A 27,549-nucleotide genomic window follows, 5' to 3' on the forward strand; every position below is an offset into this window, starting at 1 on the left:
TGGGCGGTTACGTGGGGTGCGCGGGGGCGCGGGTTGCGTGTGGCGCGGGGCGGGGCGCGGCTGGTGCGCCTGAGGAGCGATGGCGGCGGCCTGAACTCACCTAGCGGGGCTGCGGCGATCGGGCCTGGTCAGGATCGGGGTTCTGTGAGTGAACGGCAAGTATGGGCCGCAGGGCCCGGAGAGGCCCGTGAGGGGCTGAGGGACTGGGGAATGACGGCACCGGATTTGGTGACTGTACTGGTTATGAGGGGACAGGGTGAGGGGCTGGCATGTGGTAAGGGGCCGGGTGTGAGTGTCTAAGGTAGGGGAGCAGCTTAAGAGCCTAAGGGTGAGCGGGCAAGTGCGGAGCTGGGCAAGAAGAGGGGCTAGGGATGCTTTTCGAGGGGCCAAGGGAAAGGGACTTGTGAACACGGTTTAGTGAGGGGTTTGAAGCACCTGTGGGCAGGGGTGAGGGCAACCCTGGGGCCAGAGTGGGGCCTCTGCGGGGAGGGGAGAGTAAAGGGCAAAGGCGGGAGCGTGCGGGCTGGTGGGGAATGGGTGAGGGAGTTGAGGCTAGGGCATGAGGGAAGGAATGAGGATTGTGAGGTTCGGATGAGGTTGAGGTTGGTTCTGGAGCCTACTTCGATGGACTGTCCTGCCCAGTGTCCTGCCTAGTTTCAGACCGAGTAGGACAGCTTGGGTGGAAATGTGCACTTGGCTTTTGGAGGACAGAAAAATGAAGGCGTCATGGGCAGTAATAATTATGATAATGAAAATTATTTTTGAGGCTTAGTTTTCAACCAGAGTAATCACTGAAACTGCCGGTTTCTCAAGTTCCTCTTTGGGACTCCAAACTTGGAGATGGTCCCTCTCATGGAGGTTTTTTTTTTCTTTTTTCTTTTGCCTGCGACAGCCTATGTTTGTTTTCTCTCCACTGCTTCTGGGCAGCCTTACTCCGATGCTGCTCCTCACCTGTGCTTAGCTGTGGGGCTCTTATGGTTGTCATCTAAATTGGCCTAACCATTTTCAGTAGCTAATTCTACTTTCATGAGAGTCACATGGTTTGTTACATACAACACTATATTTAGGCTCTCAAACAGAATGGCTTTGCTCTCAGTTTCTTACAGTTAAAAAAAATTCCACTTTATTGAGGTAAATTTATATACAATAAACTGCTCATATTTAAAATGTGCATAAGTTTCGCCATATGTTTACGTCTGTGAAACCATCACCACTTTCAAGATACTGAACATTTCTACTGCCCCCAGAAGTTTTCTCCTGTCCCTTTGCAACTCATTCCTCTCGTCCATGACACATTTTTGGGTTTACTTTATTAGTATTTTGCAGGTCCCTTTCTCCCTGCCAACCCACACTCACACGAACATTTTAAAAGTTCTAGACAGTTGGGTTGGCACTCAGTTATAATGGACACTTCACTTTCCCACCACTAAATTTTCCTCTCTAGTGACAGTCGACCACAGAGCCCAGATACCTTCCCCAACCTCAGGGAGATTTAGGCCTTTCCTATCCAGACTGTTCTCTTGAGAATTAGGGGCAGCCCAAGCCCAAGTTGCCATTCTGTTCTAGAGGCTCAGCCTCAGGATCAACTGTTTGGACCCATGGTATGTTTTCATTGCTTCTCTCTGGAGGCCAAACTTTTCATGCTAGTGGAACCCTTGACCACCTACCCTGATGGGCAGAACCCTGTAGAACCAACATGTATCATAGCAGGGTTTGGAGCAGTGATTCCTAAACACTGGGCCAAGGATAGTGCCAGTTCATGATGAAGATTTCATCCATCCAAGGAGGAAGGAGAGAAAGATAACATATGAAATATGAGTTTTTCATAAAGATAAGTTCATTCTGAGATTATTCTTTTAATGTTAAAGTGCTTTCTGACTGATGAAATAATGGTGACAGTAGATGGTGGGTTTTAAAGAAATGGTCTTATTTGCCAAAATAAGTAACAAGCCTATTTTTAAAATTTTTTAGAAATTATTTTTACTAGTTCCTGAAATGGAGAAATTTAGAGTGATGAAGCGTGGCTGTTGTTATTATGGTTGAGAAAGCCTGTGTTTAGACTAATTCTAGATAACTTCTGACATTTGAACAGCATTCATTCAATCTCACATTTCACTGGGTTTACATACTTTGTGCAGTATAGATGATGAATCAAGTTCATAAACCAGAGGTCACATAGTGATAAAGTGGCAAAGCTGAACCCAAACTTTGGTTTCCTGAGAGTGGGTGACTTGGGGAAAGAAGGTTTGTAGCAGAGAGTGAGAGCCATGTGGACTAAATGGCACCTTAGGTATGGGAAGAGTTGTGATGACTCGGAGGACATTATACTGGCAAAAAGCAGTTTTTATGATTTGTAATATTAATGTGGTTCCAAAAGAGTTAAAGAGACTTTGAGGGTGACATAGAGATGAGGGTTCTGTTTAATATTGTGGCAATGACATGGGAACAGGTATACTTAATACCTGGATCACACTGTGATAGTGGTAGGATGAGTCAAGTCGTCAGAGCATTGTTAGGGACTGTCCAAATTCTTGGGTGTTCTGGAGAAAGCACTGGGTTTGGTAAGCTATATTGAACTCTGTTGAAATAGTAGTGCAGGAAGTAAAATGGATTTTGACTTAGACATACAGCCCAGTGGTAGATCTCAGAAGAAGTAACATAAATGAGGGTAGTGATGTAGAGATAGAAGCATGTTTGGAGTGCTGTATGTAACTGTTTATTCCACATCTGCTACACACCAGGCACTCTAAGTGCTGGGAGAGCAAGTTCATTCATTCATATATTAATTCATTTATTCATTCAGCACATACTTTTTCAGTATGTAGTCTGTCCTTATGAAGCTTACATTTTATGAGATAACAAGATAAATAAGACACGGTCCTGTGAGGTCTCAAGGAATTCTCAGTCAGGTTGGGAGAGGTAGATACATGAGAAGATGATTTCAATTTAGAGAGAGAGAGTGAAATACAAAAGCATATCATGGGGATATAGTCTCTCCCTGTGTCATATATATTCCATGGTCTACCATATATCTGCACAGGTATTACAGATTTATACATCCAAAACAGCACTCAGTGTCTTTGCTCTGAGAGTGTGCTGTTGTATCACATGCCCTATCTCAGTCCAGGCAAGGACTTCAGTGTCCTCTTCATTCTTTCTGCTCCTTCACCCCCTGTATTTAATCACTCACCAAAATCTTAATATGTTTCCCTCTAAATTATTTTCCTCTTCATCTCCATGGCTACATCTTAACTGTTAAAGCCTTAGTTTACTTCTCCTCCTCTCTCATCTGGATACCCCCCCACCCCGCAACAGTCTCCTGCCTTCAGACTTGCTCTTTTCTAGTCTGTCCCTAGAATGGTCTTTCTAAAAATACAAATGTAATCATGGAGCTCCTTTGCTTAAAAACTTTTGGCTCTTTGTGTTCTGTAGGACAACATCCAAATTCCTTAATATGGCATCATTTGGCCTCAACTCACCTCTCCAGCCTCATCTCCTGCCACTCCCTACTTTGTGTTCTAGCTTGAATAAATTGTTCACAGTTCCCTAACGAACATGTTACTTTTTTGAGCCTTGAGATCTTTGTAATAGCTGTTTCCCTTACTAAGAATATTTTTTCTTCTCTGCCCAGTGAACTTTCCTTGTTCTTTAGGATCTAGTTCATTCTCTCCTCCTCTTTTTGACATCTTGTCATCATCACCCAAGAGGGGTGGAGAAAGAGCCATGTGTGACGTGGAGATTCACTGCTGTAAAGGGGAGTCACCGTGATTGAGGTTCACGTTGTGTAAAGGCTGTGCTGGAGTCAGGTGAGATTCCCTGCAAGAAGCAGAGGTTCTTGAGGAGAGGGGAGGGAGTGAGTTGGGACCACACATTGATAGCCCATTTGTCTTATATATGTAGGCTGATGGATGGACAAGCAGGGAGGATATGTGTAAGCTGAGCTCTAGGTTAGTAGGCTCCTGTGAGGTTCCCCTCCCCTCCCCCGCCCTTTCGTACTCCTATGAGGTTTTAATCAGATCTTTCTACTTGAGTATTTAAGGTAATGGCTCATTCATGCCTCTTATGTCGGTAATCAGTCATCTTGCCTAGGAAGAACCATTGTACAATGGGAGAGAAACCTCAGGACTTTACTGACCTGTTCTTGAAAGATCATTTTGGTCTCTCCCTGTCTGCTGTAGGCGTTGCAGGTGTATCCCTGCTCTCAGCTTCCTCCCTCTCTTGCCTCTCCCAGGGCAAAGGTTCATAAGGAAGGCTGAGCCACTTCCTGCCCTGTGCCTGCTATTCTGAGGTTGGTGGATACCCTTGCTGAAAGTGCCTGTAAGGCTGTATTTTGTGCTGTAAGGTGAGTGACTGACCTTGGCTGTTTGTGGGTCTAAAGATCAGCTCTTTCTTCCCCCTTTTCCCCTGTGGCTGAGCCTGAAAGTAAATCTGGGAAGAGGGGTCTACTCTTTTTTCTAGACTTTGCAATGAGAGGAAAGGGCACAGTAATAGGGTGGTGATTCCATTCTCTTTGTCTCGTTTTGAACTTTGCACAGTTAGCAGGGAATGAGAGTCCTAAGTAGGTGACAGGAACACCAAGCTATGGTCTTCTTTTGTGTTTTTGCATTATGTGAAGGGGGCCCAGGTTAAGTGTTAGCTTTTGTGTTCTGAGACACTGATTTCAGTGTGGCTCTTCTCTTTGAGGTCTTTGAGAGTTGGAGATGGGGGGATGAAGAAAGGTCCTGGAGCCTATCCCCCTTGGGTCTGTGAGCAGTGCCCTTTGTTGGTCAAGCAGTGAAGCAGAAGTGGGCACCCCAGTTATATTGCAAGGTAGGAGTTGGTTGTTAATCTTTGGAATTGAGTTCTAGGAGCAGAAGGCAGTTTAGTTTTGGACATGTTAAGGCTTTACTTTGCTGAGACTGGATGCTTGGCTCTTCTTCAACTTATCAGAGTATGAGTGTGGGGTGGTAGGGATGGACATGTGAGAGCAGGTTAGATCTCCTCTCAGTCAGAGGTGAGAATACCTTGGTCAGATAGGATCGGGAGAGGGAAGGGAGAAAGGAAAATGTTATTTACAGAGCACCTGCTTTATATGCCTGGTGTGCTACATAGGTTATTTTATTTTTTAAAACAGTAACAGTACTTCATCAGGAATTTATAGATAAGGAAACTGAGGCTCCCATGTGTGAAGTGATTTATTTAAAGTCGCACAGCTGGAAAATGGTGGACTGAGATTCAAACTGGAGCTCCTGTTTTACCTACTACTTTGTGTTACTCTTACTTGACCTTAGGTCCTCTATTTATTTTCAGTCCTCAAATGAGATATGATTGAGAAAGCATTCTCTAACCAGTAATGCTCTTGTACCAGTTAGGGTCCTTGCAGGGGGCAGGTCGCACACATTTGGTTTGGGAAGAATTTAATAAAGGGATTATATTTACAAAGGCATGGGTAGAGTTTAAGGAAACCAGCAAGGGGAGATGCAGTCTCCCAGGGCTACTAGCAGTGAGAGTGCTACTAAAAGGGGACCTTTCTTACCAGTATTCTCAACTGTTGGCTTTGCTTTCCCCAGCCCATGCTTAAGGACTTGGGCAGACAGATAAGTACCTTTTCCAGTACAACCCTGCTGCTGGTAGATACTAGAGTGTATGACTATTTGATGGTTTATAGGAAACCATGTGTGGAAAGACCGAGCATCCGTTCTGTGGCTCTACCACCTTCTCACTCCTCTTCTTCGCCACCCCCACTCTTTTGGGTGAGTGAGTGAGGGAAGGTTAGGTGGGTGGAGGGTGGTAGTAGATATTAGCGTCCCTGTTTCAGATTTCAGATTTACCTGAACTGGCACCCATCCTTTATTACTATTTTCCTCCTTCCTCAGAGAAAGTGTTATACCTCTTTTTCTCAGATTAGTCCTATATCTATCTGATTTTTCTGTCAGTTATCCCCATCTTATTTATCCACAACCTGTTACTTTCTTCATACTACTTTTCCTCACTTGACAGACATACTTGAGGCTCTCCATCCTAAAATAAAACAAAACCAAAGGATAAAAACTCTTTCTTTTGACTCCTTACCTCCCACCCCTCCTAGCTTCTTTAAGCTATTGCCCTATTTTCATCCTTTCCTATGTCACTGACTTTCCTGTATTGCATGTTACACTTTTTTGGCTCTTAGTCATTCTTTAACTAATTACTTTCCTAAGTTTATCTAAAACTTGATTGCTAAAACTGACTGATCATTTTTAATCTTCATTCTGCTTAGTCTCTTTGTAGACCGTACATTATGGCAATCTCCACTTTCTTGAAACTTCCTTACCTTGATTTCTAGATTATCATTATTTCTTGGTTTTTCCTTCCATTTCTGGCTAGCTTCACAGTTCTCAAAGACACTCCTCCTTTGCTTTCCTAATTTCTGGTTTTCCCCAGGATGTCACCCTCAGCTCCTTTCAAGGTCTCCTGTTGTCTTTGGATGATTTCATCCATCTCCATAGCTTCATCTATCACCTATAAGCTATTGACTCCTGGATATATATCTGTAGTCTTGATTTCACTCTTGAGCTCAAGTGTAATATTTCTATTTGCTTTCTAGACATCATGGATATCCTATAGATGTCTCATAGCATAACGTGTCTCAAAGCTTAACAAAGCTTATTCATCCTCTTTTCTAAAACACCTTTGTTATGTGTTCCTCACCTATTAATGGCATTATCTTTTACTGAATCTCTTTACTTCATATTAGGGTCTTCTCTTATTCTCCATCCATTTGTCAGGTCTTGTTTGTTCAAGTTAAGTGAATGCAGATGATCTGCATTTGCATCCCAGTCTTGCTACTTACCAGTTGGCTAACTTTGACAGTATATTTGACCTTTGTAGGTTTTGATTTTCTCATGTGTAAAAAGGAGATACTAGTACATCTAGAGTTTTAATGGGGTTTAAGTGAGCTACTACATATAGTGCTTAGAGTAGAGCCTGCCATGTAGTAAGTGCTCAGTATATGTTAGCTATAATTATTTTTCATTTAGCATTCAGTTCCACAAGCATTTTTGAATGCCAGGCACTGTTGGCACCGTAATTGCAAAGAAGAATGAATGGAATGGTCCCTTTTGAAGGAGCTTGCTATTATTGGCAGGGATATTACAGGTGTAAATAATTTCATTATCACCTGGGACATGCTAAGATAAAGGTGAATCTCATATTTATCTTTTCTAATCTTGCTCTTACCACCTTACTTTATCTGTCATCTGCCTCTCTCTGTTCCACCTTAGACTGCTATCTGACATCTTTTTAAAAGCAAATTTGATCTTGTCGTTTCCTTGTCTAAAAACCTCCTTTGTTTCCAGGGTGTCAATAGATAAAACTTAAACTTTTTAGCATGATACTCAGTGATAATTATAACCTTCACACATATTTACTCTTCAACTCAATAATGTTTCTTTTTTCTCTAAGTACTCTGTGATTAGGCCACCCCAAACTTGGAACTGATTTTCAGATTTGTCATGTTCTTTCACAGTGCCATATTTTTGTACATACTGTTTTTAATATGAAGGCCTTTCCCTCTGCTCTCTTTGTGGCCAATATCTCATTGCTAAAGGCTTAAGTCAGATATCACCTCTTTTCTGGAATCCTGTTATAATCTCTCAGGCAGAATTAGTTGCTTTTTTTCATGTCCTTGTAACTCTTTTGTAAATACCTCTGTTTATAATATTCATTGGAGTTTTTATTTATGCTCCCCATCCAACTGTTTTTATGTGTCTTCGTATTTCCATTGATTATTTAGCAGAGTACTCAGTACTTTATCAGTATGGATGTACTTGAGTTAATCAGTGAGTGAGCCCTGCCTGCTGTTTAGGATTGGCCCTGCCCTTTATTGTAAGACTGTCTCCTGTTGTATAGGTTTCCTTAAGCCTAGTTGCTACCTTCCTTTAGCTGTGAGTTGGTAATGGTGAGAGAGAGTATCTGGGTGGAAGGGAATGGTGTTAACATAACCCGAGGGCAAAGTGTGGGGCTGGTGCCAGGTCTCTGGGTTCCTTCAGCCTTTGTTGAGCTTAAAGAGGAAGGACAACTGAACCACACCTTTCCTCTGAAGTTTTTGTACTTGTGAGAGATAATAATGCTGAGGGGGTGAGGGGTGCGTTGGAGAAGGAGCTGCGAGTTATTGTCTAGGCCAACAGCTGTTTTGGTAGTTTTCCCCTTTCTCTAGTGAGGGTGTCCTGTCATGTCCCCAGGAGTGAGTGTTGGATCTATCTGGCAGGAGTTGGGTGTATGTGTGTGTATGGGAATGTGTCCCTGTGTTCTTTGCGGGAATGAAAATTGTTCTGCTCTTTTGGTTTGCTCTAGATTTCCACCTCTTATGTGTGTATTCAGCTAGTTAAGGGTCTGTTGGGTTATTTCCTACTGGGTAGGCTTCTAGGGAGGGACTGTGATTGGTAGAAAAAAATTTCTTCCTCAGTACTCCCAGGTGGTTGGAGTCAGATCAAGACTGTGAAGGGGGGTGGGAGGCAAGACTGGAAGCATGGAGACCAGATTGGAAGCTATTGCAATAGTAAGACATGCTTTGAGGGTATAGGTGATAGGGTTTGCTGATGAACTGGATATTGGAATTAAGGAAAAGAAGAAATAAGGATGATGCCCAAGTTTTTGGTCTGAGCATGTAGGTGAATGTTGGTATCAGTTCTTGAGATGGAGAAGGCTGGAGGAGTAACAGGTTGGGTGGTAGAAGTGAGTTCTGTTTTAAACACATTACATTTAAGATGCTATGTGTGTGCATGTGTACGTGGAATTCTCAGTGGATTGGTGGCTCTGGGTTCTTCCTGTTGGGGAGTGGAGAGAGGCAAACTCCTGTTGATCTCTTCCTTTCTCTCTCTCTTTGAATTAGATTTGCAGATCTGGCCTGGGCAGTGACCTGTGGGCTCACTTCTCCAGCCTGGTGTATTCTTTGGCTCCATGGCCAGCTACTGGCTCCTGCAGACCGGATGAAGCAGACTAGAGACACAAGTGGAGAAAGCCTCCAGCTGGCAGACTCTCAGAGTGTGGCCCTCTGGCCGCTGGCCCTGCCCAGCCTGCCTCATGGAGAGGATGAACTGGCTGAGCAGACTGGCCTCCCGGGGCCCTGGGCACCGTGTCCCTCAGGGGGCCAGTCTGCAGACCCCTGTCATGGCTGACCCTGAGACCTGCCTCATGGTCTTCAAGAATCACTGGTCCCAGGTAGGAGATTCTATGCCAAATGGCCTGATCTACTGGCTGCCTGAGTCCTTCCAACCTTCTGTGTTCTCTCACCATCCCATTTAGTCATCATATCATCTTAGATTCCTGCTATCTTCTGTCCTGTTCCTCTAGGCGGTGCGAATCCTGGAGCGGCAAGGTCCTCGGGCAGCTCCTGGGGGTGCAGATGATCTCAGTGCTGTGCGCAACCACACTTACCAGATGTTGACACTGCTGGTAGAAGATCGTGCCGTCCCCTCAGCCCCCACAGCCCCTGGGCCCTTGCTGGAGTTTGCTCTGCGTGAGGACCTGCTAACCCGTGTGTTGGTGTGGCAGCTTCAGTGGGATGAGCTTGGGGATGGGGTTGAAGAACGGCGAGCTGAGCAACTGAAGCTGTTTGAGATGCTAGTGAGTGAAGCTCGCCAGCCGCTGTTGCGACATGGACCGGTTCGTGAGGCTCTGCTGACCTTGCTGGATGCGTGTGGCCACCCTGTGCCCAGTAGCCCAGCACTAGATGAAGGCCTGGTGCTACTTCTCAGCCAGCTGTGTGTGTGTCTGGCCCGGGAGCCTTCATTGCTCGAGTTCTTCCTACAGCCACCTCCTGAGCCTGGAGCTGCCCCCCGTCTTCTCCTCTTTTCTCGCCTTGTTCCCTTCGTCCATCGAGAGGGCACACTGGGCCAGCAGGCTCGTGACGCCCTACTCCTGCTCATGGCTCTGTCAGCTGGGAGTCCCACTGTGGGCCGCTACATTGCAGATCACTCTTACTTCTGCCCGGTCAGCACCTCCTGGGATGGGGGGGTGGGGTATGGTGTGTAGACATTGGACAGCACCTTGCTATCCAGAAGATGTGGAGGGGCTATGTATGGGGTCCTCCTTTAGGTAGTAGCCCCCTAGGTTTGAAAGCAGTACCTGGAGTTGGGGTGGGGAGGAAACATGGCTTAGGTGGATAGCACAGGTACTAAGGCTCTTCATGGGTCAGTGTTCCCAGGGCCAGTGTTCCCAGCACATTCGGTAACTAAATATGTGCTTTAGGTATAGCTCTTTTCCCACTCCTGTCAAAACTCTGGGTTAATAACTCCCCTGCTCCCCTTTTTTTTATATTGCCTGAGCTTTTGGTAACCTGTCCTTGGGGATGGCCCCCAGGTGCTGGCCACAGGGCTGAGTGCCCTGTACTCCTCACTGCCCCGAAAGATTGAGGTTCCAGGGGATGATTGGCACTGCCTGCGACGGGAGGACTGGCTGGGCGTGCCAGCCCTTGCGCTGTTCATGAGTTCCCTAGAATTCTGCAATGCAGTCATTCAGGTGGGACTCGGGTTCCCAGGAGGTCTGGTCTTTGGTCATTCTGGGGAGATGGGGGGAGGGGGCACATTCCCTGGAATTCTGCTATTCTGCCATCTTGGGGGTAGGGTATTCTCCCTTCCAGGCAGTGGCCACCTCACATTCCTCCTCCCTCTCTCTTGCACCCCTACAGGTGGCTCACCCTTTGGTGCAGAAGCAGCTAGTTGATTATATCCATAATGGGTTTCTGGTGCCTGTCATGGGCCCTGCCCTGCACAAGGTGAGAGTTATGGGTGGCAAGGCAGATTAGGGTATTAGGCTGAGGGGTGGTGACCTGAATGCCAGGACCAATGTGGGAGGCAGTGGGCTGGGTACTCCTCCCTTTTTCCCTGTCTGCTCCTGCTTCCTCCTCAGAACTCAGGGAAAATGACTCAGTATAGGTGCAGGGGAGCCCTAAATCTCCAAACTTTCCCTTCCCTTCGTCCAGACCTCTGTGGAGGAGATGATCGCCAGTACCGCCTATCTGGAACTTTTCCTACGGAGTATCTCAGAGCCTGCTTTGCTCCGTACCTTCCTGCGATTCCTGCTGTTACACCGGCATGACACCCACACCATCCTTGACACCCTCGTTGCCCGTATTGGCAGCAACTCCCGGGTATGGCCCCTACCTCTGTCCTGGCTTACCTGGGTGAGCCATCTTCTCTCTCTGACCTTTGTTCTGGGAGGGTGCGCCTGCCCTTCTTTGGCCTTTGTCTCCAGCAATCACTTCAAAGTTAGGTGGCATTTCCTTTCCAGTATTAAACTTTTGACCATTTTGGGTACAGATTTTAGTCTACTCCCTTGCTTTTTAATATATGAATCTAGAACACAGTTACTTTTTCTGGATAGCTGGCTGCTCATCATGACTAGAGGTTTTGCCATTGTGCTATACTTGTAGCATTGGCCTGAGGTTCTCTTTAGCTGTGTATTGTTTTGTGGCCTGCTGTGGGTGACTCGAGATCACTTCTCCAGGTTTTGTGTCTGCTTTGATAGGTGATCCTGCTGCTACTGGTATGCTTAGCTTTTCTCTGCTTTGGATTTGCTGCATTTGAACTATAACTCGGGGCACCCATCCGCCCACCTACCTACTTAAACATTCCCTTTTCCTGAACATTTATACTGAATGTTCACTACATGCCTTACTGTTTTCTTATACTAAGGATAAATGGTAAACAGGGTAGACATGGTTGCTGACTTCATGGAGCTTCCTTTAGAGACATACAAACCCATTAATAAAATAATTAAAAATTGTGGTCATTGTTATGAAAAAACTAAACAGTGTGCTTATAAAATAATAGGGTGGTCAGAAACCTCTCTGAGGAGGTGACATTGAGCTAAGACTTAAAGGTCATGAGGGAGTTTGCCTATTGAAGAACAAGTGGAAGAAGAGTCTGGGCAGGGGGAGCAACATGCAAAGGATATGAGATGGGGGGTGAGCTGAATGTATTTGAGGACATGAAAGACCAGTATGAATGGAGGAGTAGTGAGCAAGGGGGAGAAGGAAATGAAATGAAAGTTGAGAGGCAGGTAAGATTCAGATCATGCATGGCCTTGTAGACCATGGTGGGAAGTTTGGATTTTAACCAGTAGAAATATATATGGCAATAGGAGTAAGTAGTTTCCAAGTAATGAAGACCCAAAGTCTGTCTAGGGGAATAAAGCATTCGTTTAGTCATGGATTTTATGGCATTTATTTGGCTCTGGAACCATTTTTGTTTCCTTCTTATTACAAATAATTGAAGTTCCCTAGGTCCTTGTGTTTAAAATAGAAGTTCTTGGATTACTAAAGATTATGGAAAACTGTTCAAATAATTGAGACACCTTGAGATACCTGTAGTCAGCCTCATGGTAGGTGAGGTTTCAGGAGAGCTATGAATGATGGAAGGGTATAGAATAACTAAGGGTATCTGAAGGATATCTGAATAACTAAGGGTATGGATGAGATATTCCACACTGGATGAGACCAGTTTTTCTGAACCAGGTGCACACTTCAGAATTTGAAAATGGCAACAACGACAACATACTCTAGGCTCTGCCTTAGCTCTCTTGAATTGTAATACACAGGGCATATGAAACTTCACAATATTCCAAAAAGTAATTATGGTACATGCCTGGATTAATTAAGTATTATTGGTAAAAACCAATAGGGAATAGGTGTCAAAGGTTTAATCTTACAAAGATACCCAAAAAGGTTTATTTCTCACTATGCTAAAGTTAAACCATGGTCTTATATCTGTTTGGCCTGATGGAATGTTTTGTTCGTGTTTTGCGACCATTGATTTCCTTCTTGAGGTTGATTTTTTTTTTTCCGCTATGCCAGGCTCTATCTGTCTTTCTTCTGTCCTAATCTTGTCCTCACTTCTTTGATTCTCTCTCATTGTCTTTAGTCTTTAGCATTTGTTTCTATTAGTCTTGCATTTGGTCCTCTGGTCTCAGGGGCCTTCATGTTCTTGGGCTATTCCTTCTTGGTTCCTGCTTCTTGGAGGAACCAGATTGCTTCTTATTTCAGGATGCCTGTGTTAAACATGCAATTGCTTTTCTTTCCATTGTTTGGCCTTTTTAGGCATGATTCTGTTGCCCTGACTTTGAATTTCTTTAAGCTTGTCTTTTGTGGCTTAAAGTGAATCATGCTAGCTTGTCTGTCTGCATACCTGTAATTTCCTATTGCTGTCATAACAAATTACCACAAACATAGTGGCTTAAAACAACACAAATTTATTATCTTGTGATTCTGTACATCATACATATGACACAGATCTCATTGGGCTAAAATCAAAATGTTTGGTGGGGCTGTGTTCCTTTCTGGAGGCTCTAGTAGTAGATCCGTTTACTTGCTAGGTAGGGTTGTTGGTAGAATTTGTTTCCTTGCAGTTATAGGACTGAGATTCCCATTTTCTTGCCAGCCCCCAGCAGAGGACCATTCCCAGATTCTGAGGCCAACCAAATTCCTTGGTTCGTGGCCCTCTTCCATCCTCAAAGCCATCAATGGTGGATCAAGTTTCTCTCATGCTTCAGATTTCTTTTCCTTTTTCTTTCTGACCCAGCTGGAAAAGGTTCTCTGTTTTTAAGGGCTCATGTGATTTGATTGGGCCCATCTGGGTAATCCAGGCTACTCTCCCCATCCCCGATTCCATAACCATAATCATATCTGCAAAGTACCTTTTGTAATGTAAGGTAAAATACTTACAGGTTCTGGAGATTAGGATCTGGACATCTTTGGGGGGCCATTTTTCTACCTACCACACAACTTTCAGTGAGTGTTTAACTAGCAAGGAATGTTTTCCTTGCTAGTTAAAATGGTCAGTTAGGGTAAATCTGAACGTTTGTGCTGTCCAAAGTGTGAATTGCTATCTCATCTCTTTCCCACTGCAGTTGACTTTTAATCCTCCCACAATTGTTTAGTAACTGATGAGCACCTAGACTGTGCAGTGGTGCCCTGGCCTAAGACTCAGTAGTTGGTCTTCAGGGAGCTCCAGGTATACTTGCCATGAGGGAAGTAGAGAGAAGGTGCTGTGGGGATTTAGAGGAGTGAAGGAGTGCTTACACGGGTCTCTTCTCTTCCCCTCTCTTCGCCTAGCCACAGAAGAACCACCTTCTTCTTTTCTTTCTTTTTTTTTTTTAAGATTTTATTTATTTATTTGAGAGAGAGAGAATGAGAGAGAAAGAACACATGAGAGGGGATAGGGTCAGAGGGCGAAGCAGACTCCCTACTGAGCAGGAGCCCGATGCGGGACTCAATCCAGGGACTCCAGGATCATGACCTGAGCTGAAGGCAGTTGCTTAACCAACTGAGCCACCCAGGCGCCCCACCACCTTCTTATTTTCTAAAACAAATGGTTTCCTCTATTCTGGACCCACCTATTTTTTCCTTTTCCTGTCAGCTGTACTTGAGCTTCTCTTTCTTCTACCTTCAGAGATACACAGTGTTGGAGAGGTGACTCAGACTCCCTGTTCACAGCCCTGCCCACTTCCCAGCTGGGATTCTTCCAGTTTCCCTCTGGCTTCTTGTTGGTAGGCATTTAGTTACTGTGCTGCTGTGGTCTCTGCTGACAGGCATTCACTCAGTTATATTGCTGTTGTCTCCTAGTAGTCATTCACTCAATCCCAGTATTTCTTAGAGTCTCTTTTTATGGGTACTCATTCCATTAAGTACTGCTGGAAACTCTGCTGACCAGTGTATATAGCCAGAGAGTCTGCTGACGTGTGTAGTCTGTAGAAATACAGAATCTGACACATGGTTCATTCCTATCTGTGAACAGTGAAGTCTTGCCTATAAAGATCATATGAGTCTTTATTTAATAATTGAATGATTATTATGTGCCAGGCCCTGTGTACATTGTTACTCCAGGAGTGGTTGGTTGGGCCTGGGGCTGGGGGTTCCCATTTGGTAAACATCCTGGAGGGTAGAGAGCTCTTATGGTGACTCCCTCCCTCCTCCCCCACCTCCCCAGCTCTGCATGGTCTCTCTGAGTCTCTTCAGGACCCTACTGAACCTCAGTTGTGAGGATGTCCTGCTGCAGCTGGTTCTCAGGTACCTGTGGGGGCAGGGCTGAGGGATGGCTGATCCTGAACCCTCCAGGCCTTGTGCACTGCTGGGCGATGGGTTGTATTGGGGTTGCTCATGTGTTTCCTCTTGGAGCCTGGCTTAGTCATGTAGTTCCATTGGCTTGATGTTCTCCCAGGTCCTGTCCTTCCTGATCTATCCTGTGTCCTTTTCTGCTGTCTTTCCCAGGTATCTTGTCCCATGTAACCATGTGATGCTGAGCCAGAAGCCAGCTGTACGTGATGTGGACCTATATGGACGGGCGGCAGACAAGTTTCTCTCCCTAATCCCACGCTGTTGTCGGCATCGTGCCCCTAGCCCACCCCATCCAGAGCATGCCTCATGGGCACGAGGTGGGCCTAGCAGAGAGGCAGGGAGAAGGGAGGACACCACGGGTATGGCCTGGGTTCTGGGGAGCCTAGCAAGAAGGTGGGACTAGGGTGGGGGGAGGGAGGATGTGGCCATGAGTGGCATTCCATCTTTGGGGAGGTCGATGGGGGTCTTGCAGGGTGGATCCTTAACTCCACCAAAGAAATATAGCTTCTGAGTAAAGCTGCTCTTCTTCATTCCAGTCCTGTATTGTTTCTATTTTCCATTGTTTCTTTGGTGTTGGGGGTAGTGAGAGGGGGTGGTGGATGCTGAAAAGCTTAATTAGGAGGGTGGAGAATCAGCTGCCTGAATAGGTCGCATGTCTTTGTCCCTTCATTGCCTTCTCTATTAGTCTCCGTAGGTGTCTTATCCTTCCTCCTAGCCCTCTGTCTCTTTGATCCCTCTTATGTTTTTTCCCTCTATAGGCCCTGGAAGCCCAAGTGTTGACTCTTCTTCTGTGGTGACAGTGCCCCGGCCCTCCACACCATCTCGACTGGCCCTCTTCCTGCGACAGCAGAGTCTGGGTGGCTCGGAATCCCCAGTTCCAGCCCCTCGCTCACCAGGGCTTGCTGCGTCCCCAGCCTCCAGCCCTGGCCGAAGGCCCAGCCCTGTGGAGGAGCCTGGTGAGCTGGAAGACAATTACCTGGAGTATCTGCGTGAGGCACGCCGTGGTGTGGACCGGTGTGTCCGAGCCTGCCGTACCTGGTCTGCCCCCTATGATGGCGAGCGGCCCCCTCCTGAGCCCAGTCCTGTTGGCTCCCGGACTAAGAAACGCAGCCTACTGCCTGAGGAGGACAGGGACAATGTGGGGGAAGGGGAGGAGGAAGAGCTGGGGAGTGGGGGGCTTGCTGGGGGTGCAGGGGAGGGCCCTGGCCTCCTGCCCCCTCCCCAGCTCAATGGGGTGCCAGGACCATGGCCTGAGGGGGCCAAGAAGGTTCGTCGGGTGCCTCAGGAGGGAGCTGGGGAACTGCCAGAGGGCACCTCCGAGGGCATGGCAGGACTAGAGGGCTTTGGGCAGGAGCTCCGGGAACTCGAGGTGGCATTGAGCAATGGGGGGGGCTGGCTCAGAACCCCTGCTAGAGCCTCCACTACCTCTTGAGGAGGAGGAGGCCTATGAGAGCTTCACCTGTCCCCCTGAGCCCCCTGGCCCCTTCCTCAGCAGCCCTTTGCGGACTCTCAACCAGCTGCCAAGCCAGCCCTTCACTGGTAAGCTACTTAGCCTAGGCCTTCTCCTTTGTGTACTCCTTGCATGTACTTGACATGTTTGTGCTAATATCTGAGACTTCTTGGCCATGTCATTTCTGTGTACTTGCCTAGCTCCTCATCCATTTTGCTTGGGTCCATTCCAGATACATATTCTGTTGTACTTCTGTCTCTGTGTTTGTGTATACGTCTTCCATGCTTGTGCTGGTTTGAGTATTGATTTATGTCTGAGCCTTGTATGTCTGTCCTATGTGCATGTTCCTCCTCTTCCCTAGTCTGGCCATTTCCTGGGATTGTGATCAGGATGTTCTGTGTTTGGTGTTTCCTGGTGAATCACAGCAATATATCTGAACAATATATATGGAGTCATACATGCTATTCTGTATGTGAGGCACCTGTAAGCCATGCCGTTCCATGCTGTTCCCATGTTTGTCTTGGGTGTTGGGTCTCCTGTCAACTTTTCTGCCCAGGATCAGCTCTTCTGGCATTTTTCCCATACTCTGCCCTGGCCTCCTTTCTTCTCCCTGTCTTCTCAGAGAAGGACTCAATTTCAGGTTTTTCCTCTTCTCTGTCCTTGTACCTTGTTGGTTGCTATGACTACCCAGTAAGACTTTCTTCAAGTCTTACGGTTAATAGTAAGGACTGAAGCAGATAGAGTGAAATACCTCTTTGAGGGCAAATGACAAAAGTGTGGTCCCGAGCTCCCGAGCTGAGTTCTTTTGGTCTTTCCAAAGACCCTGGAGCTAGACCTGACCTGAGTGGCTGGGCTAACTCCTCTTCGGTTTTTGTTTGAGAGCCAGCTCTACCATTCCTGCTCTTACCTGGTTCTTATCCTTACTCTCCTTACTCTAGGGGGCAAAAAAACCACTTCTAAGAAGCAGTGTAGTGCTTTGGACTGGACATACCTTGAATTAGTGTCTGTTCACATCACTGATGCATTTAAACAACTTACCGTGATGCTGGTGCATTGGGAGAACTCAGCACATGGTAGCTTTTCACTAGGATTATCATCTCTTGAGTGCATGGCAGATATAAGTTGACCAAGGTATCCACCCATCTTCTGGTTGTTTGCAGTCAAGTTATCATGCCTTGATCAGTCCATGTCCTAACTGGGCCTGGGATATTCTGCCATCCTTCTTGTACAACACCAAAGCTTCTGCTCTAGAGTCCTGACAGCTCCCTCTTGCAGACTACAGAAAATGGCTTTCCATTTGTTTAGGCTTTGCTCCTTCCTGCTCAATACCACTAGAAGGTGCTATGCAGGTTTTACCACATTGTTGAAGTGTCCCTTTTCTTCTTTGTAAACTCATCTGAGCTTTTTGAATTTTCTCTTGGAAGAGAGTCTCAGGAAATGAGAGAAACAGTAGGACAAAGTTATGGGGTATCTTAGGGACCCTGTTAAACTAGGGTTGTATGGAGCTAAGGCTAGTCATGTGCATCTGGAGTGGAGAATGTTCTAGGATCTTTTTCAGAACTCGTTGCCTCTTTCCCTTCATTCTTCTCCTGTCTTAGTTCATAGTGCAGTTCTTAGGTATAATCCCTTTTCCTCACAGATCCCTGGTCAGACAGACTGTGATGGTTCTAGTAGATCATTCTAATCCCTTCTGTTTTCCTCTTCCCAGCACTTTGCTTAATCCATTTTCTCTGGCTCTGAACTAAACTCTTTTACCTTCTTGGTTCTTAGTTCCTGAATAGAGCTGGTTTCTTCTTTGGGCTTCCAGAGATTTCTCCCCTATCTTGAAGTTGGCCTGTGTAGTCACCTTTGTCTTTGCTACAGTTCATTCTTGCTTTCTTCTGACCTACGTGTAGTGTTATCCTCTGTCTTGTGTGTAACCTGATTCTTCTTTTGGTCCCATTCACTTCTCTTGCTTGTTCTTTTTCTTCTGTGCCTCTTGGGTGAAGCTTTTTAAAAAACTGAGAGATGTTATGTAGCTTATAGTTATTACTGAATACGTATAATTTGCTAGATCTTGGGCTAACTACTTTATAAGAATATCTTTTTGATCCTTTTAGTAATACTGTGAGGTGGGTATATTTCATTTTGCCAAGTAGGAAACTATGCTTGGAGAATTTTGATTCATCCAGTAACTTAACTAGTAAAAGATAAACCTAGAATTTGAAACCAGGTCTTTCTGACTCCAGAGCCTATGATCTGGCTCTTCATCTGAAGTGTGTGTAAAGCTGGCATCTGGACTCCTGTGGGTCCATCTGGTGTCTGCCATTTCATCTCCAGAGTAGGTGATCACAGGATATTTAAACATACCCAGAGACTGACCTACAAGTAATTTTCATCTAGTGGTTGGGGGGGGTCTCTTGGTTTTGGGAAGAATGAGCACGATGTGCATTGTGTTTAGGCCTTGTATCCTTGTACCCACCCCTCCCAGGCCCCTTCATGGCTGTGCTCTTTGCCAAACTCGAGAACATGCTGCAGAACTCCGTCTATGTCAACTTCCTGCTGACGGGGCTGGTGGCCCAGCTGGCCTGTCACCCCCAGCCCCTGCTCCGCTCTTTCCTGCTCAACACCAACATGGTCTTCCAGCCCAGTGTCAAGTCCCTGCTGCAGGTGTGCGATGCATGCATGCATGGGTGCGTCCAGGCCCCGTGGTGGGCCAGGCCCGCAGCTGGAGTGGCCCTGGGGGGGGCTGGGAACAGGCCCAGTGGGACTAGAAAGGACTGTCAGTCTAGAGCTACACAGAAATGTCATGAAGTTGTGCTTCGTAGGTGCTGGGTTCTGTGAAGAATAAAATTGAGAGCTTTGCGGCCTCCCAGGAGGACTTCCCAGCACTGCTATCCAAAGCCAAGAAGTACCTCATTGCCCGTGGCAAGTTGGACTGGGCCGAGGGCCCTGCAGCAGGACCTGCCCCCCGCCGCTCCGATCCCCTAGGTGAGGCCTATCCCACCACTCCACCCCTCTCCCTACCTTCCCTAGACAGCTAATTAGTCCAGGTTAATTAGCTCTTATTAAGGGTGAAGTCTTGTGCCATGAACTGAGGAGTTGCAGAAAATGGAGTCTTGATGTTTGTAGTCTGGCTCTAGTCAGAGGGTAAAGTACAGTTATGTCCACCAAGAGCCAAATTAGCAGCACCAGCAAAAACTTCTAGGAGTTGAGGATAGGCAAGGGGACAGAGTAGTCTCTAGGTTGAGGTATTGTTACAGCTTGGGAAAGGACATGGTATTTGACATGGTCCTTGAGAGATAGGACTTGGGTAGGCAGAGGAGTGGGGTGGCTTTATTCTTTTGTCCAAGGGACCACATGAACTATTTAGTTGGAGCAGGGGATTTAGAAGGTGGTGGAATAGTTGATAGTAAGCCTGGAAAGATTTGGCCAGAGCATTAGGTGCTCAGATTAGAAGTTGGGCTGGGTAGAAGTTGTGATCTTTTAGGCAGTGAGAACCCATTGGAGGTTCTTAGATATGAGAGTGGAGAGATAAGCATGTTAGTTCATGTGGACCCAGGAGAAAACAGAGTGCAGCTGTGACCAGCAAGGCTTGAATTAGAATAGTGGAAACAGGAAGAATTGGATAAGATAGAAATGGGAAGAAAGTATTGGCATAGTTTGATGAATGGTTGTGGGGTACAAGGACGAAGGAAAAGTTAAGTATGACCATGCAGCTTTAAATCTAGATCTTCCATCAGCAAGTGTCTGAGTACTTGCCATATTTGCTCTCCATTGTCTTTGGTACAGGGGACTCAGGGAATGGAACAAGGACTCAGAGAGTAGGTACAAGATGAGACCTTTGCTTTCTAAGAGCTGACAGTCAGTCTAGAGAGTGACTAGAGAAGTGTCATTAACTGAGCAAGCAAGGTCCCAAAATGTGGTGGATGTAGTGGGATCCAGTGTACCAGGACAGGATTAACTTTGGATGGGAAAGGTTTTTTTTCCCCCCCTTTGAGGCAAATGAGGGATAGGTCAAAGGAGGAAGTGATACGTATCCATGGAGTTGTGAGGTGCAGAGGGGAAGGGCAGGAATTGAAGTACTTTATTTGCTAATCAAAGTAGGAGGCAAAATAATATGCTAAGAGCAAGAGAGCAGGGGTGAGATGGAGGATCTTGAGAAATGTGGGTTGGGAATACAGTACCAGAATGGTTATTATACAGCTGCGAAAACCCAGCTGATGTTCCTTAGCATGATTTCCTCATGGTACAGCACTGTGAATGTATCTTACTTCCATGGTTCTGGTACTGTGTTCACTGTGGAGGTAAATAAGAGTCTGAGCCCTTGAGCTCAGATTACTGTATGAGATAGAAGACCTATACACAAGCCATTACAATACAGTGTGATAAAGGTGGTGAAATGGGAAGTCAGTGGACGGCAAATCAGAGGAGGTTTCTCAGAGGGGTGGGGATAATGAGATTAGGCCAAGGATGAAAATAGTGGGGAGAGTAAAATTAAGGCAGAGAGGGCTACAGAAGCATAAAAAAGAGCCTGGAAGGTTTCAGGAAGAACAGATAGGTATGGGTACAAAAGCAGAGGAGGGTGTAAACAGTTTGGAAGAAGGGTTGGAGGGGGCATGTGAGCCTGGTTGTGAAGGGTTTTGAATGCCATATTTAGTAGATCTGTGTAGCATATTTCTGTAGCCAATGTTCGAGATAGAGAATGGGAACTGTAGCATGATCTAGAGACTAAATCCCTAGAGTCTAGGCCCTACATATTGGGCAAAGATCCAGAACCAGTAATCTAGGAAAAAAATTAGAGGAGAGAGGGCAATATTTTAAATGGTTCATTTGAGTCTAAGCTGAGGTGAAGTTGTCTGGCCATGTGAAGTTGTCTAAGCTGCTGTGAAGTAGGGGGATGGCTTTGGTGGATATAGGAGAGGGACTGGTGGTAGGCGAAGTGGTGGCGCAGAACAGATTTTGGAAGGGTAGTAGAGTATGAGACAGGTGGTAAAGCCCCTGAACTGTGATTGCATATATGGCCCTGTGGGTGTGGAAGGAGCAGAGGTTGTGGGTCATGTGTTATAGACAGGCAGAGGGAAGCTGGAAGTGGTTGGCTCCAGTTCAGGAGTGTAATGTAAGGGTGTGTTACAGACTGAGGAGACATAGCTTAGAGATGGTAGAATAGCGATTGAAAAGGGAGGAGTATTAAGAGTCCCTCAGGGTGAGAGGGCATGGAGAAGGGGTCTTGGCTGGGAATGAAGTGGCTGAAGTGTTGACTGACAGAAGACTGAGGGTAATGGTTGACTGGGTGGGGAGGCTGGATAAAGGGAAGAAGGCTAGGCAGGCAGCATTTTGGTTCTCGAGTCCTAGTTGAGATGTCCCTGAACCCAGGGAGGGGGGCATCTCTCTCAGACCGAGAGAGTGTGCCTGACCCCAGCACCTTCACGATCCCCAATACCCATTTATTCCCAGTGAAGAGCCGGAGGCCGTCCTTGGGGGAGCTGCTCCTGCGGCACGCACACAGTCCAACCAGGGCCCGGCAGGCGGCACAGTTGGTTCTTCAGCCTGGGAGAGACGGTGCAGGACTTGGCCTAGGTGGGGGCTCCCCTGGGGCTTCAACTCCGGTTCTGCCCCCTCGGGGTGGGGCCCCTGAGCGCCAAGGTGAGGCTCTGCGAGTCAAGAATGCGGTCTACTGTGCAGTCATTTTCCCTGAGTTTCTCAAGGAGTTGGCTGCCATCTCCCAGGCCCATGCTGTCACCTCGCCTTTCCTGTTGGATGCTTCAGAGGAGGGATCTGGCCCTCCTATCTCAGGCTTCGGGCCCCTCAATCCTTAACTTTCTTCCATGGACAATCAGGGCCTCAAATGGCCTGGGCTGGGGCCGGGGTGTAGGCTCCTTTTTATGTTTGGAGGCAGTGGCAAGAGGACTTTTTAATTTATTTCCGATGAATGTTTTATGGAGAACTTGTTGCAATATGTATAAAAGGGAAATCTCTATTCTGTGCTCATTCTTCTTTCCCACCCTTTTTTAAGGGGCTGTGGTCCCAGGAAGGTTGTACATAAATGGGGAGGTCAGGGGTATTTTGTCTCTCGTGAGGACATTGGTGCCAAGGTTTCAAGGTGCTTCTCATGCCCTTAAAGGGTGAGGGGGTCATGGAGCCTAGGGAAAAAAGTAGGGACTCTTCATCAGCCCCCAGAAGGAAGAAGCAGCATGGGCCAAGGATGGTTTTGGGGAGCAGCAGCTGATGTTTATTGGGGACCAGTATCCCTATTCCAGATCTTGGGGGCCTCGCCCCCTGCATCTCTCGCTTCAGCTTCATTCGTCGCTGTCGAACTCTGAGGACAGACCCTGCAGCAGGGGCAGGGACATGGAGTGCCGGTCGGGGTCCCCGGGGCCCCCACCCTGGACTCCTGGTGGGGGGCTGCGGGGGCTGAAGAGCCAGTTCTCTGCCAGGGTTGGGGATAGTCACAGCTTGACTCATGCCCTGATCTTTCTGCCTCCCTGGTCCCTCCCTGGCCCTCTGTGCTATGCCCACCCCCTCACCAGGACCATGCTTCCCCCTCGTTACCCCTGGCTCCCTCACTCCATCCCCCTCACTGGGATCCAGTGTGGAGTAAGGGGTGCCCCACACATTCCTGGGCACACACTCCTATATTCCCCATGCCCTCTCCCCTCTCCCCGATCTCGTCCCTCTCAGCTTCATATCCCCTAGCAGTACCTGACAGCATCTGGGGCCCCCTGCGGAAGGGGTTTCGGCCCCTGTAGGAGAATCTGGTGGGTCTGCCCTCTGGCCCTTCTTGAGGAGGTGGTGTAGGTGGGGCTGGGACAGGCGGGGGTACATCAGCAGCTTCAGGGGTATCGGCAGCGACTGATGTGGGGGCCAGAGGTGGCATGATGCCGAGGTTGGGTCTGACCCAGTTGGCACCATGGGGCAGTGGATCTTTGGTCAGAGGCTTCTGTGGTCCCAGCACTCCTTTGGGGTGCAGTGAAAACTTGAGGCAGGAGAAGGCAACAGGCAGTGACCGTTGTAACCGGAGCAGCTGGGGCTCACGGGCTGTAGGGAACAGCCCCAGCTGCAGCCAGGAACAGGAGAAGACCTGGTAGATGACATAGATGCTGTGGGTGCTTCGGAGCCAGGGAAGGTTTTGCTGTAGGCTTACCTGCCCTGGCGGCAGCAGCAGGAAGGCCACCTTCTTGCGCAGGCCACCCATGTGCAGGCGGATCCGGCAGGGCTGCCCATCCAACAGTCGCATTTCTTCATAGGCTATCTCTGCTCGGCCGTTTGGTGAGTATTCCCGAGTGCAGTGGGCAAAGGCACCCTCAGACCCTGCCTGCTCCAGGAGGTTTGGTAGTGGCCCCATTGGTTGTAGTGCCCGCCGACCCTGCCGACCTGGTAAAGCCAGGCGGGTGTGGGCTGGGCGGGACTGCTTCACTAGCACACCCAGTAGGTCATAGCACGCTGCATCCGACAGGAAAGGTACCGCCACTACATTGGGCCCAAAGCGCTCCTCGATAACCTGCAGATGGCCAGTTTACAGGTCAGGGACTGAGTTAGGGTCAGGAGTTACCTGGTAGCCTATTCTAGATTGACCCTCCCATTGTTCACTGTGCAATTACATCTCCACAACGTGCTCAGGCTGTTATGCTTCCTGCTTATTTTATAGTTCTGTCCTGTAGCAAAACCTTGAATGTCTACTATGTGTCAGACCCTGCTGGATACTGGGAGTACATAAAAGCATGAGGCTTTGACCATGTCTTATTATAGCTCAGTCTAATGGAGGAGACGAAGATGTAGACCGTAGTAGTTAGCTAAGTAATAATAGCAAGGTTAAATCACCAGAAGTGATTTAGTAGCCTTTGTCTTTGATAGAAGAGGATCAGAAGATGTCTAGTTTCTAGGTGGTAATACTTGAGTTTTGAAGGAATTAGGTAGGAGGATGGTCAATCCAGGGAGAGGATACAGCCAGTTAAAAAACCTGAACTTATAAACTAAGAAGGGCACATTCAGGAACACATAATTTCATAGTACTTAAACATAGGGTCTGAAGAGTGACAGGCACACAGGAACTAGACGATGAAAGATCTAAAGTGTGCTAACTGACAGGAATTTAATCCTGAGGGCAATGGAAAGCCATTTGAAGGGCTCTGGGTGAGGGACGGGATCAGAAAGGTGCTTTAGAAAGTTAATTTTGAATAGCAAGACAAAATAAGGAGAGAAAGATCGGGTAAGAGTATTGTATAACTGCAAGCAAAACATGGTGAGGCCTTCAACTAAAATAATGGGGGAAGATCTTTAGGTTATAGAATTAGTAGAACTTGGTCAGTTAAGGAGTATGGGAAAAGGAATCATGAAGGATTAGTCTTAGATGATTGGTTAGATGGGTGATGTCGTTCACTACAATGGGTACACAGAGATAGGTTTGGAATGACCATTCTTCAACATCTTCTGCCCTGGCTACAGGGAGTAGTTCTTTTAGGGATTTGAGGCCTCATCTTTGTAATGCTGTCCCAATATGCTTTTAGGGATTCTAGTTCCTCTTGGTTTTGTCCTTCTTGTCTTGGCTTTTTTGGTTTGATAATCCAGTTCTGCAAAGTTTAACTTCATGACCAACTGGGAAACCTTGTAAGATCCTCTCTAGTAATTGTACGTAGGTGTGATCTCGACTCATCAAAGATACTGCTGGCCGAGACTTCTGGCTCTGTGTTCTGCTAGGGAGTACATAAAATTCCCTCTTTGGGTCCCTTTCCTGTTTGAGACCTATTCTGAAAATACTCTGTTCTACTCCCCTTCCTCAGCCCTGAATTCCCACATGTCTGTCTCCCTACTGCTGGCATTGCCCACTTTGCTGGTCTTCTGGTAGAATTCATCAATGATCCCTTAAGGCCAATCTGTTTTTTGCTACATAGAGCTGTTTTAGAAGTGCTGCCCCATAGCATAAGAGGAGGATAGCTAACTGATGGAGTTGTGTCTGCACTTTGTCACCTAGCCAAGGAAATAAATGGTGCTCTTTCTTAATGTGCATGGAAGAATTTCCCATCATTCCTGTGCTTTATTGAGACATGAAATACTTTCTTTCTGGTGGGGGCATCAGGCTGAAGAACAGGGCTCTGAGAAGGTCCATTTGGGTTTCCCAGGGGTGACAACAGAGCACTGGTGGATGACATTTTTGTATAGAGTGCTCTGTCCCATGACAAAAAAAGGGTAGCACCAAGTATAACTTCAGAATCCTACCCTAGCTTCTCCTTTGGTCCCTAGGATCCTATACAAATAAGACAAATAGGAGTGTCCCCAGGAGGTATCTCTCTAATAGGATTTTGAGAAATACCTGGTTCTTAGGGTCTAAGTGTCTGCTAAAAGGTGAATCCCTAGTTTAGCTGGAGGCTTTTTCCCAGAATATAGACATGAATTTGCCTTGGGTGTGGGGGAGGGTTATTAGGCCCTCTTTCTTACCCTTGAGGCTCCCAGTAGTTATCCTAAAATAGGGAAAATAAGATTTCTATGCTATGGTGACTATTCTTGGTAGAGTCATCATTTGAGACCATTACCTATCGTTCCCACTGCAGTTTTATTTCTGGGTGAAAGTTCTATGGAACATAGAGGCCTGCAAATATAGATCTCTCAGGGGCAGCCCGGGAAAATGAAGGTGGAAGACTATCTTCCTGGATGTATCTTGGCTGGTTTGAATTCTGAATGAGGAGCTCTTGAGCCACATTCTTGTTAGCTATATGTTCTACAAAGTGCTCAGTAAACTCTCAGCAGTTCTGGAGAGAGGAAACCAGGTCACTCAGAGGTGTCCTGCTCCTTGAATTTGCCACATACCACAGTGATTTATTCTGAATCTCTACCTTGCCTTTCCTGACAATTTTCCATTTAAATAGGGAATTTTTCTGATGCTGAGAGATAGTGTAGCTTTCTACTAGTTGATGATCACATTTACTTTCAGCCTAATGAAATGCTTGATCTTGTCCGGACCAACCTTTTACACTGCTGAATCCAGGTACTTTGATACTTGGGAGGGCCTTGACTCTCCTGTTTCTGCTTCCCTGGGAAGCTGACCTTCGTGGTGAGCTGCTGCTCCATTTCAAATGGGAGCCACATGAGCCACATGCTGTTAAGGCTGCTTTAAGTCTGGTCAGCACTACTTTAAGATGGTGGTTTTAAACTTGGTGGGCTGCCTTCCACGAGTGCTTGAAATTCCCTATCCTTGAGGTTACATAACTGGAACCTGATCCCCAAATTCTCCAAGTTCAGAAATTGTAGCCATCTAGATTTGGTGGGATTTGTTGGGTACCTGCAACTCAGATACAGCTGACATACGCCTGCTCCTAAAAATCTACATATTTTGCTCAAAACCCAAATTTCCCATTCTGTGGAAGTTAAAGGTGGAGGAGGTATCTGTGAAGAGGTCGAAGGTCCTTTAGAAAGTTTAAAGGGCCCTTCGTGATCAGCCCCTGTACCTCTTTGACCTCCTTTTCACTACCCATTTGAACTCTGTTCTAGAGGACTATTTGCCATTCACAAATACGCATTTTTCTTTTTCCTCTCCTGGCTTTTGCATATGCTCTACCTTTAATTAGGACGCCATTCACTTACCCACCCACCCACCTGCTCATTAACTGATTTAGGTATTTAGTAAGCACCATTTATGAGTCAGGAATTCCTTTACCCTCTACGTGAGAATAATTTCTATTTGCTTAGCTAGAATATCACTCTCCAGGAAACCTTCCTGCCCTCCTAAGCCCTACCCTGACTTAGCACTTGTTTCAGTTCTCCTCGATTCCAATTGCCTTTCTAGGAACCTCTTACCGTTTTTCCAATTGTGATGAAATTGGACACTGTATGCAAAGCACTTAGTGCAGTGTCTGGCATGTGAGCAAGCCCTGAGTAAATATTAGTTGTTACTATCTTCAGGCTTCCCACCCCTTCCTACTCATAAGTTGCTCAGACCCATCTAGGTCACACTTTGTTACTTTCTTTTTGGCCCTCTTACTTTATCCTTGATGAGGGTCCAGGTGGCATCAGCTTCATCCAGTGTCAGCAGGTTGGGGGTACCAACCAACAT

General features: G+C 46.8%; 2 protein-coding genes across 2 annotated transcripts; one reads left to right on the top strand and one right to left on the bottom strand.

Moving 5' to 3' along the window:
- Positions 1 to 49: 49 nt before the first annotated feature.
- Positions 50 to 23,894, top strand: FAM160A2 (family with sequence similarity 160 member A2). The gene is given in 15 exon segments (XM_032427404.1): positions 50 to 144; positions 3,632 to 3,806; positions 4,232 to 4,342; positions 8,852 to 9,180; positions 9,313 to 9,951; positions 10,321 to 10,479; positions 10,649 to 10,735; positions 10,943 to 11,110; positions 14,946 to 15,025; positions 15,227 to 15,390; positions 15,832 to 16,457; positions 16,459 to 16,612; positions 18,994 to 19,172; positions 19,331 to 19,493; positions 21,960 to 23,894. Coding segments are annotated over 12 exon segments (2,919 nt in total). The 5' UTR covers positions 50 to 144; positions 3,632 to 3,806; positions 4,232 to 4,342; positions 8,852 to 9,042; the 3' UTR covers positions 22,322 to 23,894.
- CUNH11orf42 (chromosome unknown C11orf42 homolog) lies at positions 22,790 to 27,549 on the bottom strand. Its single transcript, XM_032427412.1, has 3 exons — positions 27,478 to 27,549; positions 23,205 to 24,003; positions 22,790 to 22,932 (listed from the first exon to the last, which is right to left on the bottom strand). The coding sequence occupies exons 1-3, from the start codon at positions 27,547 to 27,549 to the stop codon at positions 22,802 to 22,804; spliced, it is 1,002 nt and encodes a 333-aa protein (XP_032283303.1). The 3' UTR covers positions 22,790 to 22,801.

This window comes from Phoca vitulina, unplaced genomic scaffold (assembly GCF_004348235.1).
Source record: "Phoca vitulina isolate PV1807 unplaced genomic scaffold, GSC_HSeal_1.0 scaffold36, whole genome shotgun sequence".
NCBI classification, from domain to species: Eukaryota; Metazoa; Chordata; class Mammalia; order Carnivora; family Phocidae; genus Phoca; species Phoca vitulina.

Excerpts from the sequence above, each read along its gene's own strand:
- CUNH11orf42 (XM_032427412.1), bottom strand. The coding sequence starts at position 27,549 with ATGTTGGTTGGTACCCCCAACCTGCTGACACTGGATGAAGCTGATGCC. Across the intron at positions 24,004-27,477 it reads GGACCCTCATCAAGGATAAA|GTTATCGAGGAGCGCTTTGG; the intron begins GTAAGAGGGCCA and ends GGCCATCTGCAG. Across the intron at positions 22,933-23,204 it reads GGGGCCCCAGATGCTGTCAG|AGAACTGGCTCTTCAGCCCC; the intron begins GTACTGCTAGGG and ends CAACCCTGGCAG.